The sequence below is a fragment of the Buteo buteo genome, chromosome 15 (genome assembly GCF_964188355.1).
Source record: "Buteo buteo chromosome 15, bButBut1.hap1.1, whole genome shotgun sequence".
NCBI classification, from domain to species: domain Eukaryota; kingdom Metazoa; phylum Chordata; class Aves; order Accipitriformes; family Accipitridae; genus Buteo; species Buteo buteo.
This window is the reverse complement of record NC_134185.1, coordinates 27,714,844-27,727,989: the sequence shown is the minus strand read 5'-3', so window position 1 is coordinate 27,727,989 and position 13,146 is coordinate 27,714,844. Positions and strand designations below refer to the sequence as shown.

At 34.5% G+C, this 13,146-nt stretch overlaps 1 protein-coding gene across 2 annotated transcripts in view; it reads left to right on the top strand.

Annotated features, from left to right (window-relative positions):
• TBC1D32 (TBC1 domain family member 32) overlaps positions 1-10,965 on the top strand; it is an 88,917-nt gene extending 77,952 nt beyond the window's left edge. For both annotated transcript variants that reach the window (XM_075046849.1, XM_075046848.1), the window contains exons 29-34: positions 1,647-1,716; positions 2,449-2,564; positions 3,532-3,686; positions 4,866-5,006; positions 6,822-7,010; positions 10,252-10,965. In XM_075046849.1, the coding sequence (XP_074902950.1) occupies positions 1,647-1,716; positions 2,449-2,564; positions 3,532-3,686; positions 4,866-5,006; positions 6,822-7,010; positions 10,252-10,371 (791 nt within the window). In that variant the 3' untranslated portion in view covers positions 10,372-10,965. The remainder of the gene's footprint in view (positions 1-1,646; positions 1,717-2,448; positions 2,565-3,531; positions 3,687-4,865; positions 5,007-6,821; positions 7,011-10,251) is intronic.
• The last annotated feature ends 2,181 nt before the right edge of the window (positions 10,966-13,146 follow it).

The following is a 13,146-nucleotide window of genomic DNA, read 5'->3' as shown; positions in this document are numbered from 1 at the left end:
GTGAGTTTGCTATTTCAATCCCATCAGATTATTGAATAAATTTGTTTTACTCAAAGACCAGTTGATTTTTCTTATGTATAAATGTATTTTTCAAAATACAGGGTTAATTTCTCATGACCCTAACACTTAGATCATTATCCAGAATTGAAAACAACTAAAACTTGTGGGTTGAGATAGGAACAGTTTAAGAATTGAAATAAAATAATAATAATAATAATAGCAGCAATGAAAGGGAAGATAACCGAAAGAGAGGGAAATATAACCCAAGAAAGACAAGGGATGCACAATGCAATTGCTCACCACCCACTGACTGATGCTCAGCCAGTCCCTGAGCAGCGATCTGCACCTCCCAGCCGGCTCCCCCCAGTTTATATCCTGGGCGTGATGTCACATGGCATGGAATATCTCTTTGGCCAGTTGGGGTCAGCTGTCCTGGCTGTGTCCCCTCCCAACTTCTTGTGCCCTTCCAGCCTTCTCGCTGGCTGGGCATGAGAAGCTGAAAAACCCTTGACTTGGTCTAAACACGGCTTAGCAACAACTGAAAACATCCATGTGTTGTCAACATAATCCTCATCCTAAATCCAAAATATAACATTATAGCAGCTACTAGGAAGAAAATTAACTCTGTCCCAGCTGAAACCAGGACACCAGGGAATCCTTCAGTTTGATTTCTCTATCTGTCTGAGAAGGACATAGAAAAAAATACATATTAAGTTACTGTGTGTCTGTTTAATCAGATTTTTACATTTATCACTTACATGAATATATCTTAACTTCTGCTGCCATATCTGTTACTTACATTTTTAACAAATTATGTCTGTTGTTAGGGTTTTTTTATTTGTTTCATTTGTTACTGTTTTTTAAGTAGCACTTTGAAAGAATTATATTAAAGTCTTAAACCCTCAGCTTTGTAACACGTGATATTATTGGACTGTAATTTTTTTTCCTGAGGTATAGTTATCTTAGATGATATATGTACATGAGAGAAACAATGCCCCATTTTTAATTGCATTTAGAATTTAAAATTTTGAGGAAAATATTACAATAGAGGTTGCTTTAATTCATGATTCATTAATTTGTCTAACTTGGATTTTTAATTTAAACAAATGCAGAAAATGGGATATATATTACTGTGTGAAAGTACAATGCGCAGAAATACAGGATTTTTTTAGATCCATCAGTTATAAAGTTTCTTTTCTGTGATTCGTATCAAAATAGAGTTTTTGTTAATAAAGTTGGTTTTACAGCTAGGAGACTTTAAGACCACTGGAATGGAAGAAAGTAGATCAGAAAATGCTGCTTTGTCTGATTTCTTGGCCAGAAAGGACAAAGCTCTACTAAGAAATGGGACTGAAAAAGATGTTGTTTGTTTACATCATGCTGTAAAGCTACTGATAACCATACTAACAGCAAAGATTTCCTTATAAAGAAGGTGATTTTAATAAAAAAAAACAACAAACAAAACGACAAACTGTACACGAAGAATGCAGGTTCCTGACGCATCGTTTGCAAACACTGCTAAACTTATTTCAAATAAGAAACAGTTCTCCAGATTTGGTATTCATACATCAAAGAAGCTTTACATTACTATTCAGTTAAAATCATATTTATGATAATACTTTATTATATTTTTTCTTTTGTTTTAGCCATGGATGCAGATATGAAGAGTGAAAACCTTTCATCTGTGCAGCAGCTTGGTGTTGAAATGACAGTCAGGTACATGGTATTAAAATATTTCCCTAGTGTATTTCTAGGATTTGTTTGATTTTCATGGAGTGACTTTAATGATATTTAATCCGTCAACTCAATGCTTTGTACTGTTTAAATCTAAAGATCGTCTTTAAGAAAATGAATTCTAACTTTGAAAATGAAAAAGGTATTAGTACGTAATTAAATTATCTTTACAGATTATATAGGTTATTATCCTTTATTGTTGTAAAGGCTAATTGTAACTTGTTAGTGAGATTTACCATAAAATCACATTATCATGAGTTATGTGTCCTTTTTTTCCTCGCATTACTTCTCTAAATGGTTCTGTTTAGCTAAGCTTAGTTATATGCCATTTAAACAACATTTTATTTGGCTGGTAATTTTCAGAGCCATGGTGAAGGAAAAGCTAATGCATCTGTACTTCCACAGATTGTTATCTTTAGCATTAATATTTGAATTCAGATGCTAATAATTACACATACAATATACTTAGATGGAATTCTAAATCAGGTACATGAAGAAAATGTGTAGTCTCTGTTAGAGTACTTGGTCCTTACCACCACAGTCTCTAAAACTGAACTAAAATGAATTTAGGTGAGGAATTGTAACACTGAGTAGCAGATGTTTGGTGCGTTATGACAGCTTAACTTTCACAGGCCTATTAAATATGAGCTCTTGCTTTTTAGGAATTAAATATTTAACCTTTAAACAGTTTTGGCTTTTAACTTTTTGTGCTAGATATGGAAAATACCTAAACTTGCTAAAAGAACATGCTGAAAATGGGCTGTGCTTTGTGTTAATGAACTGTGAGAAATTTCTGAAAAAACAGCAAAGAACTGTGGTATCCTCGCTTTGTATCCTTCCTTGGTGGCATAAATTATATTGCCTAAAATTGCCAGTGGAATTTGAACTCTCAATTTGGGCTTTTGATGGTGGTGTAAATGTGTAAAACATACTGAAAGAAAAAAAAAAGCAGCACTTTTACTTTGAAATTTTGGTAATTTAAAACGCACACGCCACACATTCAAGAAAATCTTCACCCTTTTGTTCCTATACTTTGTTAAAATTGTAAGTCTCATTCATTTTTGTCATAAACTGTCTTGGAGTAGGATCACATCTTTCTGTATGTGATAGAGTCTGCAGCAATGCACCTTTGAGCATTAATGAGCGTTGGTGGTACTCCCACAATACCAACATTGTTAATGGTATTGCCTGTGTAACGATATGTGGCTGTAATCTGATCAACGGGAGTGTTTTGACTTCTGACTCTTTTAAATCTACTGTGGAACTTTTTTAAAAAATAAAACAGATACCCCTTTCCAACAAGCTTTGCTATATTCTTCAGGTGTTAGACTTACATGTCACTATTGAAATACACTTCAGGTATATTAGTCAGAATATGCTTAATCTCTTTTTTAAAGCTTTTCTTTTACCTCGGGTTTTTTTTCCATAATCTTCACAACTCGTGTTTTCCTCCTCCACCATTCTCCTTTCTGGTACTATAAGCACGCTTGTTTTGGTGCGGGGTTTTTTTGCATTTACTTGGCTTTTGTTTACTTTTGTTGATTTGGCTTGACTACTTATGGACTGGGAAAAAAGTAGTGTATAGGGAAAATAGCTTAAACCATTTCTCTTAATTCAGTTTGCGAGGCAGTCATGCCTCAAGAAGCTGCCTTCTGTGCAGCTATATTCCCCTTGTGTCATCTCTAACCAACCAGCTCTTGTGTCTGTGTTGAATGGGCCTGGGGAGGAGGAGGAAGGCTGCAGTTCCTGCAGGGCAGCGAGGAGATCTCGGCCGAGTTCCTTAACCTTTTCATGCAGGCTGCTTGAAGGAGTGCTATGCTGGCTACGACTGGTTTGCATCTTCTGTCTTCCTCATAATGTCAGGGGACGGGGAGAAGACACTGATGTTTCTTCAGCGATTTTCACGTCTTCTTGTTTCAGCATTTCTCTGGCCCCCAAGACTGCATAAATCTGTAAGGATTTAAAAACTGTTTCTTTCTAACTGAATACATGACCCTGAAGAATACTCTCGGAAAAATATAGATTTGACATTTGCTCAAATGGTTGTTTAAAAGTAGTGGGATAACAGGTAGGCTGATAGTAAAGGCAATGTTATTGAATTTTAAAGCTGGCAGTAGACTTTGTTAGTGGCATTAAATTCTGTATGAAGGCTGCGATACTGTTGAATGACCTTTTTTTTATTACTACAGTCAGTGTGCAAGTCCATCCTTTTGATTTTTTTAGTAAAACTATCAGGTTTAAAATTTACTAAATACACTAAAATGTATTTAGTGAATTTTAAAAATTATTACTGCCCAAATACTGAATGCTTGACAATTTTAAATTATTAGTATTCTCAATACCTAAATGATTTCTTTTTCATAATGTACCTTGAAAACACAAAGACAAGATTCAATAATTAACCTATTTGCATAACTACCAGAATGTAAACTAAAATAAAATGTCAAAACATGAATGAGGAATTACCCAGCCAGTGGATTGTGATGCTGCCTACTGCAGGAAGGAGGAAAATTCCAAAGGATGTACCGTGGCCTTCTAGCATCAAGCCAAGGATTCATTACCTAGAAACCAGGCACTGATATCCAGAACTTGCCATACTGATAAAACCTCTGTTCCTCCTTTTGCTGCACAAAATAGTGAAATTCTACCAGCCATGCATACTACAAAGAAATGTGCACACAGAAAACAACTTTAAATACCATAGAAGTTCTGTTCTATCCATCAGTAGATGGGGAAAAAACCAATCCAACAGAAAGTAGTCTTTTTTTCCCTTCTGTTCTTTTGTTTAAAATACAACGGTTTCTCCATCCCTGCTTTGACAAAGCTTACATGCAATAAAGAACTAGATTGCTAATGCAAATGAATAGTCAGGATCTATTTAATAACAGCTTCTAACTTTTAATTGTCTTTCGTTTAATAACTACATGTTTTTCCTGATGGTAGGTAGCACCAGCTTCTTTGTTTATTCTAGTTCCTGTCTCTAAAATAACTGGGATGACTTATATAAAAATATATGCGTTTACTTGTAAGATATTGTTCTTGGCAAGGTATTTTAAAATAACACTTTTTTGTAGTCTGTAATCCTTTTCCTCAATTTTGTTGTTGTTGATGATGTTATTGTTGTTAATCAGATGCATCTGCCTATTACCACAGTGGAATCTGGCATCCATCCAGTCTATTTTTGCAGTGCTCACCACATTGAAATGTTGCTGAAAGCTGAGTTGCCACTTGTCTTTTCAGCCTTCCACATGTCTGGTTTCACTCCTTCCCAGGTAACTGATGAAAACATATCAAAATATCATCAACTTTTTACTGAAATCCACAAAATCAAGAATATTCAGGAACTACTGTGGTTTTTCTATACAGCACTTGTGTGGTAGTTATGAAACTTGGGGGTAAGAGATAGTATAGAATGCACAGTGACTTAAAGCATCTGAAAATAGAAAGCAACTGACTTTGGTAGAATAATGACAGTGTACTGCAGCTGATGACCTTCCGTTATATGTTCGGGCAGAAAACTCAAAAATAATATATACTAAAACTTCAGATTTATCATTAAAAATAAATAAAATATCTTATTCCCTGGATTAATTTTCTAAAATTTCCATAGGATGGAAATGAGTAATTTGATATAGGTGTATAATAGGAAGCAGTTCAGGTGATACTAGAGCAAAATTAATTTTATATGAGCTACCATAACTATTACAATCAGAGAACACACTATTCTTCTATATTAAAGAGATGTTACTAAAGAAGAATATTTACCCATAATGTTAGCTTTCATTTTACCTTCTTAACACAATTCTTTGGTAATATGGAATGCTATGTTTGGAGCATTACTTGTAAAGACTACAGTCAAGATGAAGCGTAAATAGCTTCATGCAATAATAGGTTAGATTGCCAATGCAAAGGACCTCTCGCCACAGTAAGAAAGCTTATTGCTGTTCCAAGGCAAGAAAAATATTTTTCATTTTTTGCCTTCAAAATTCCTTTTTGCCACAAGATTTGCAGCTTAAGAGACTTCTTAATGGGGCCAGATGCCAGTGTGGTACAGATACTGCTTAAAACAGTCAGCTTGGTCTTTGAGGAGAGGAGATAGGAGTGAGGTGCTTGTAATAAGCTTCCCATTTTGGCATGGGAAAACACACGGGGACAGTTGCTCCTTCCTCAACTATTCTTGCATAAGTTATACAGTATGCTTTTTTTTTTATTGTTTGCACTCAGTAATAGACTAGTGTTCTAAACCACTGAAAGATTTTTTGTTTGGGGATTTTTTATTTTTTTTTATTTAATGTGTTACTGAAATGCCACTGGTGGGTGCCACTGTATCTTCTGTGTGATTTTTGCAGTTCTTCTGCAGGATTAAAACCAAACAAACCCTGAACTGGGAAAACAACTCTGATGTATTTAAGTGTTTGTGTGCATCAATAAATACCTGAAAACAGTTTTAATGCCAGAGTATGGCTGCAGTCATCTAATTAGAATCTTGGAACTTCTGCTGCTGCATATTTTTAAACACTTTAAGGACTGATTAGCAGAAGATTTGTGGTCTAGAATTAAATGGAATCTGCTGTACACATCTTAATACATTGTGATTTAGAACTAGAAAAAGGAGTCACTACGTGTGTTCCATACCCACTTCATTAAAAGAAAACATGTCATAGGGAAGGACCTAACTAACATTCATTTGTAAGGCAAAGAACTACTTTAAAATCCACGTTCAACACACCTTCATCACCCTCATTACCCTTCAGGCCATATTTTTAAAAAATCTTGAAAAAATCACCTTCGCTTTCATTGGACTTTGAGTTTTATGTCTCAACCTCAGGATTTGCCAGAATATACTCAGATAAGTGAGATGCATGGATGCAGGGTGTTAATGTTTAGCAGAACTCACTGAAAGTCTATTAGGAGTCTGTGATTTAAAAAATGGTGATTCTTGGCTGCTTTTGTACTTTACCCCTTTTATTTTCATAAGTAGGGTAATGTAGGAGAAAGGATCTATAGTATAGAAAAGACATAAAGCTGATCAATTATGACTGAATGTCTACAGCAATTTAATTATATATAATTTCATTCTCATCTAGATTTGTCTGCAATGGATAACTCAGTGTTTCTGGAATTACATGGACTGGAGCGAGATCTGTCACTACATTGCTATATGTATTTTCCTTGGTCCTGATTATCAAATATATATGTGTATTTCTGTGTTCAGACACCTACAGCAAGACATCCTGAAGCACACCGAAGACCAAAATCTCCAGGTTTTTCTTAAAGTAAGTGTTTCTTTTTTAATTTTTCAATTGCTGATGGGAAGCAAAGCTCTTGATACTGAAGATAGGTATGTTACTTAATCCGAAGCTCTTACTGAATTTCACTTACTGATTTTAAGTGAGTGAAATAATACTTTAATTTTATTTACTTCCTGGCAGGAAATCATGGTATAGGTTTTTCCAGAGAATAGCTTTCCTGCATTTTGTCCCAATCAGTTCCCTTTGTAAGCAAAGTAAATAGCCACATTAAGTCATGAGGGCATTTGATTCAGTTCTATGTGGCTTCAATCTCATTAAACTAGATGTTCTCCAGAAAGGTGGGTTTACACAGTAGTCTCCTACTGAAGTTTGAAGAGATGTGGTACAAAGCTCAGTGAGCTGTTATTTTGAACAGAGGCCAATTACTGTACAACCACCAGCCTGACAATTTCACATTCTTTGCCATATTATAAAGTACATTTGGTTATTGGATTGTTTTTGCAGGGTACTGCTTAGCTATAAATGCAGTCATGAATAGATAAAAATATTTGACTCTTCTTTCCAGAGATGTTTTTGGTTTTTTCTCTGGTCTTTTTTTGTTTTTTCCTCTAGTCAAAATTCTTTTGAGAGCTATACATCTGCATCTTAGTCTGTCCAACGACAGTAGTTTTCTGACTAGTTTGCATCCAACTTAGATATTCTTAAATATGAATAATATGTCAGCTCAGTCATTTTCCTTGAAAATGTTTAGTACACAGTCTAATGAGTCAATTGTTTTGTTTGACCTGGTTTTGGTCAATGTGGCTTACAAACTACTTCATCTTGATGGGACAGTTTATGTAAACTATAGAAGAGAGTATTTGTATGTTGTCACCTACAGTATAAACAGGCCAAAAATTTAAATTAATGAAAAATACTGTATATTAATGCACTACTGGAGTATTTACAATTCATTGAGTGACTACTGCAGATAAAGAGGAGTTAATACCATACTTGAACTGTACTCTTGGTTTTGATAGCTCTTAATTCATCTAAAGAAAAAAAAAATATTCTGTCATTGTATTCATTCAATTTTAGCTATATTATGGGTTTCATATGAGGTTACTTGGGTTTAATACTTGCAAAGGCATTAGTCATCTGCCCTTTTATTGAAATAACCAAATTCGGTTTCAAGTTTAGCCTGTTTCTCAGCACAACATTCACAAATTTGGATGACTCTAGTGGAGCGTTTCTCTTAAAAGTGGAAGTAGAAACTATGCTGAGAACATAATCAAAGTTAAGAAAAAAAACAATACACCTACAACCTTTGAATACTAATTACATATTTTTTTAATGTAATGTCACATCTCGAACTTCATACTAGCAGTGGTCATTTGCTATATGAACAAGTCCTGCTGCCTATTTTCCTTCCAAGAACCAATAGTACTTTCTATTTTTAAGCTTCTAAAATGCTTTATATCTGTAATGAAAAGATGATGATTTGATAGCAATACACCTTTGTTGCTATTATCTGGTAAGTAGTTCCGGCTAGCTATTAAAAATATTTTCTTAAAATATAAATATACTTTCATTTGCACATGAAAAAAGAAGTTGGAGAGACAACTTTGCTGTCAATTCAGATGACATTATGCCTAGCACTTCAAATAAGTAAAACATTCACCCTTTCAATGTGTCCTTCTAGTGATAAAAAAACAGATGACCACCTGTGAAAGAGATCATCTATTAGTCTATAATTTGCCTTTCCTCTGTGCAAAGACAAAAGTAGAAGTAACGAATTGTCCATGAACGTTTTTTCCCTTTTTCTGGTTCTTTCTATTAGCTGAGATGGGTTACTAACAGTTATGATCCCTTTGAGATATCTTGAAGTTTCAGCATTAACTGAATTTTAAATTTATTACTTGGTCTTTTATTAATCCTTTCATGGAAGGATGAATGTGCATAGCTTTGTAATTTCCATATGTGAACTAAGAATACTGTAACCTGCCACCTCAATAAACCCGTCTTGACTACCTTGGTTTCATTCGGCTAGAGAAACTGGGGCTACAGGATTTGTGACTTGTTGTAATAGCACGTGTAGACCAGTAAGTAATTTAGCTACTCTTCACTTGATTTTCTGTAAGTATAGGCCATATTATTGACAACTAAGTTGCTGACTAATGCTTTAATACATGCGCACATTTAATCAATATAGAATTTGACTGCTTAAAAAAAAAAAGAAAAAGAATTAAATACCTGCTACAGTTCTCTATTGGAGTCAGTTTTCTTTTCCACTGTAGTCAACCTTCTCACAGTGCAGAGCATGAAGAGCAGCTTGGAAGGTAAAATCATGCCTTTGCTTTCCCTGGTGAGTAGGGGAGGAGAAATATAAAGACCATCTTAAATTCCTGTTCAGATGCCAAAGTGCAGCCTTCCAAGCCCGAGTGGATGTTCTCAGGAGAATTCTAGGTAGCAGAGATGCACAGTCAATACACCAGCAGATACAACATGTGTCTACACAGACTGTCTGGCTCCAGAGAGCTGCTTGCAGCACATGCTGCCAACAGTGGTAATACTGCTTAGTACGTGGTGGGCACACAAGTTGTTCCATTTCAAAGCAACAACACATTCACCCATTTTACCTAGACTGTTCTTCAGGACCCTGCTTTCTGCGGTGCATCCTCCCTCTCCCTCTAAAATAGTAGTCACGAGAAGGAACATGGCCTGTTGGCTTCTTTTTCCTGAGGGCACCTTCTTTTACTCCTAAGTTTTGGAATAGGTAAGAATTAATCGTTTGTGGTGATGCAGAAGTGTTTATTCTGTTTTTATTTAAGCAATTCATAAAGATCTTTATCATTGATTTTGAAAACAAGTATCTACTGTTACTCTCCTGGTTTTGTTGAGAATCTAGTTTGATATAAAAGCCACATTAACAAACTTCTTGCATGCCATGTGCCGGTATAGAAATCTTTTAAAAAATATTTTAGTACCTGACTTTGCCTTCTTAAAGCTTGCTTTGTTTTCCTTAAAAATCTTTATATGGCATGTTCTCTAAAAATGACATGAACAATGTCCACCTGAAAGATTTGTTACCAAGACTGTGATTAGAAAGAACTGTATGGAAGCAGTTATTACCAATTTCTAAATGAAATGTAATAAAGTATTTTAAACACCCAGGCTGTGACAAGCAGAACAAGATGAGCTATCTTTAGAAGCTTGGAATTCATTAAATTTGAGTTGTGCATTTTTTTTCCTAGCTAATACATGTTTTCTGTGTGTATTTGTGCAGGAAGAAGCACTCCATGGTTTTCGAGTGAGCGATTATTTAGAATACATGGAAAGCTTGGAGGCAATCTACAGACCTATGCTGCTGAAAGACATGAGGAGCATAAGAGTGCAGAATACATAGATGAAGCAAATAAGCACTTCATTTTCTAGTTTTGGTTACATCTTTTAAAAGGATGATGATTGATTGATATGTCAGTCTCACCTAAAATAAGTCATGCTGTGTAAATGTACATATTGTAAAATAAGTAAGGAGGGTTTTCAGAATATAGTTTTGCAAAAGGACTTAATCTAAGTAAGTTTGATGACCTAAAATACCACATTTTTTCAGACAGACTATATGCACAGCCTCATTTTCCGTTAGCAGCTTCAGAACCCACTTGTAGGATGTGCTGAAATGTCTTCCTTAGAACATAAGTCTTCCTTATAAAGCCTTGAACCTGTTCCCAACTCATTGCATTATTGTCATCTCCTTGTAGCACAGTCCTAAAACCTGCATATTTTGCTAGGGTCTGACAAAGTGATTTTTCTTAGAAACAACTCCTAGTGTATATTTATATGCATGAAAAGTCAGCAAATGAAAAACAAATTCCCTCTATGCAGCTGTTCTGACTTTGTGGATAAAGTTGAGAAAATGGGGTGTTCAAACACATGCAATGAAAAAAGACTGATATTCCTGTCTTTTTTTATTTTAAATAAATAATTTTGTCATAAAGCATCTATTTGTAACATACAGTCTCTATCTGCATAAGTGAATGAGAAGTCCTTGAGTGGCCTAGTTTTCATATCTCTGGAAAATGATCGTTTTTAAAGATTCTGGTTTCATTCAGACAGGAAAACTAATAAGAAGCTTCATCTGTGTTTGCCTTTCATCATCAATGAAAAGCAAGAATTAAGGCTGCTACATATTTTCTAACACCAGTGCAGTGTAAGTAAAACTTCAACATTGTTGAAGTTGACCGAAATTCCCAAGAAACATGGTTTTCTTGAGGAGTGCTGCATCCCATTTGCTGTAAGGATAGGTTTTAGGTAACAGTCAGTGGGCAGCTAAGGAAACATTCTAGGAGCTTTCTTTTCCGTATTATATCATTGTTAAGTATCATTAAAAAAATCAATATATATTTGTGCACCAGTTAATAGTTGTTTTTTTTAATCCAAATTTCAAAACACTGGGCATGATGTTGAGTCAATAAATAATACTCAAGTAGATGACAACATCATCCTAAAATGAATACTACAGTTGGCTTGTCAAAAATTAATAAATGCATTTCTATTTGATTGAAATTATGGCTGATAAAATGATAGATACTGGCAAGCAGGAGGCCTTCCCCCAGTATTTGAAAGTAATCGAAGGATGTAAATGGCAAATGACAAGGTATTATCCTGTGGCCATTTAATATTTTTCATACAGTCAGTCAGATCTGCATCAAAATTTCCAAAAAAAGAAAATATCAAGTAGAAATGTAACTTTTACAATGCACCCATGAGGTTAGATGAAAAGTAGACATTTATGATGATAGCCTACTAACTGCAGAAATTCATAGTCACATGGAAAGAAAATCTGAAATTAGAACAGTTATTAAAATTTGTTATACTAATGTCTTGAAATGGAAGAGTATCTTTTTATTAGGACATCTATTCTTTCTTAGGATTTCAGTTTCATTTCAGCCAAAGTAATATTTGTACCACTTCAATTTAGAGTGACATGCCCTGTTCCTGCAATTACCTTTAAAGAGATTTTTGGTCTTGATAATTATTTTGCATAGGAAGTTGGTAAATTGCCCTGTGCATTGTAATACCAGACTCCTAGTACCTTGATGATTCCAATGACATTGCTGCTTTATCAAATGAAACAAGATTCAGCTTCTCTAGCAAAAAAATTACTTATCATCTGTATTCTTACAGGAAGAAGTCTTTATACTGTGAAGTGTAGGTAGCCAGCATAATTGGTCGAGTCCCTGCTGTAGCTAGTTTAGTAACTAAGCAGTATAAATTCCACAAATGCATCTTATGTATGTAGGCAACATTACCAGATGATTTTACATAGTGAAAGTTAAGCATTGAGTAGTTCTTTATTTGGTTAAAGAAGTAGGGAAAATACTATGTTTTATCAACACCTGCAATAACATTTTCTCTACAGAATGTCTGGAATCTCAAAATATTTTGATTAGAATTTGTGATACAATAAATGTTTTATAAGTCCAACAGAAACCACAAATGTTGAATTTAGACTTATCCAATATCATTGCCGCATTCCTGTGAGACAAATTAAACATTACTGCAAAGTTCTTGGAAAAACAACTTCACTAAATAAAATGAATGTGTGAGCACACACACAAATTCAAATTATAAAATATGTTAGAAGCTGCAGTGAAATTTCTGTAATTATATGCAACCTAAGAGTGAACACTGACAAAGGTTTTACCACTAAATTCTTCCTGACTGTGCATTTCATAAGTTCATGGGTTTAGCTTTTTTTCCTGTCTAGAAAAAAAATGTTTTAAATATTTTTGGACTTTTGTGAACTGTGTTGGCTCACCTACATTAATAAAAGAGGCTGGCATGTATGAGGAAAGAATTATGACAACTGATGGAACCAAGTATTTGCCTGACACCAGGGTCAAAGAATGCTAAGACTCCCATAAAGTCTGTTATTTTAACCTTAATAGCAGTGTCCTATTTTTAAAATAATGTTTTTGGCATATACCTCAAAATAACCAAGTGACAAACATCCAGATGGTCAATAGAACACTAATATATATGTGTTTCTAGAAATTCTATACATTTTCAAAGAGACCATAGTTTATTAAGCTACCAATTATGAAGTCATCAGTTCCTTTATCAGCAGCAGGTATTTGTCAAGAAAATTAGCTCTTGTGCTAGGCATGTGAATAACCCA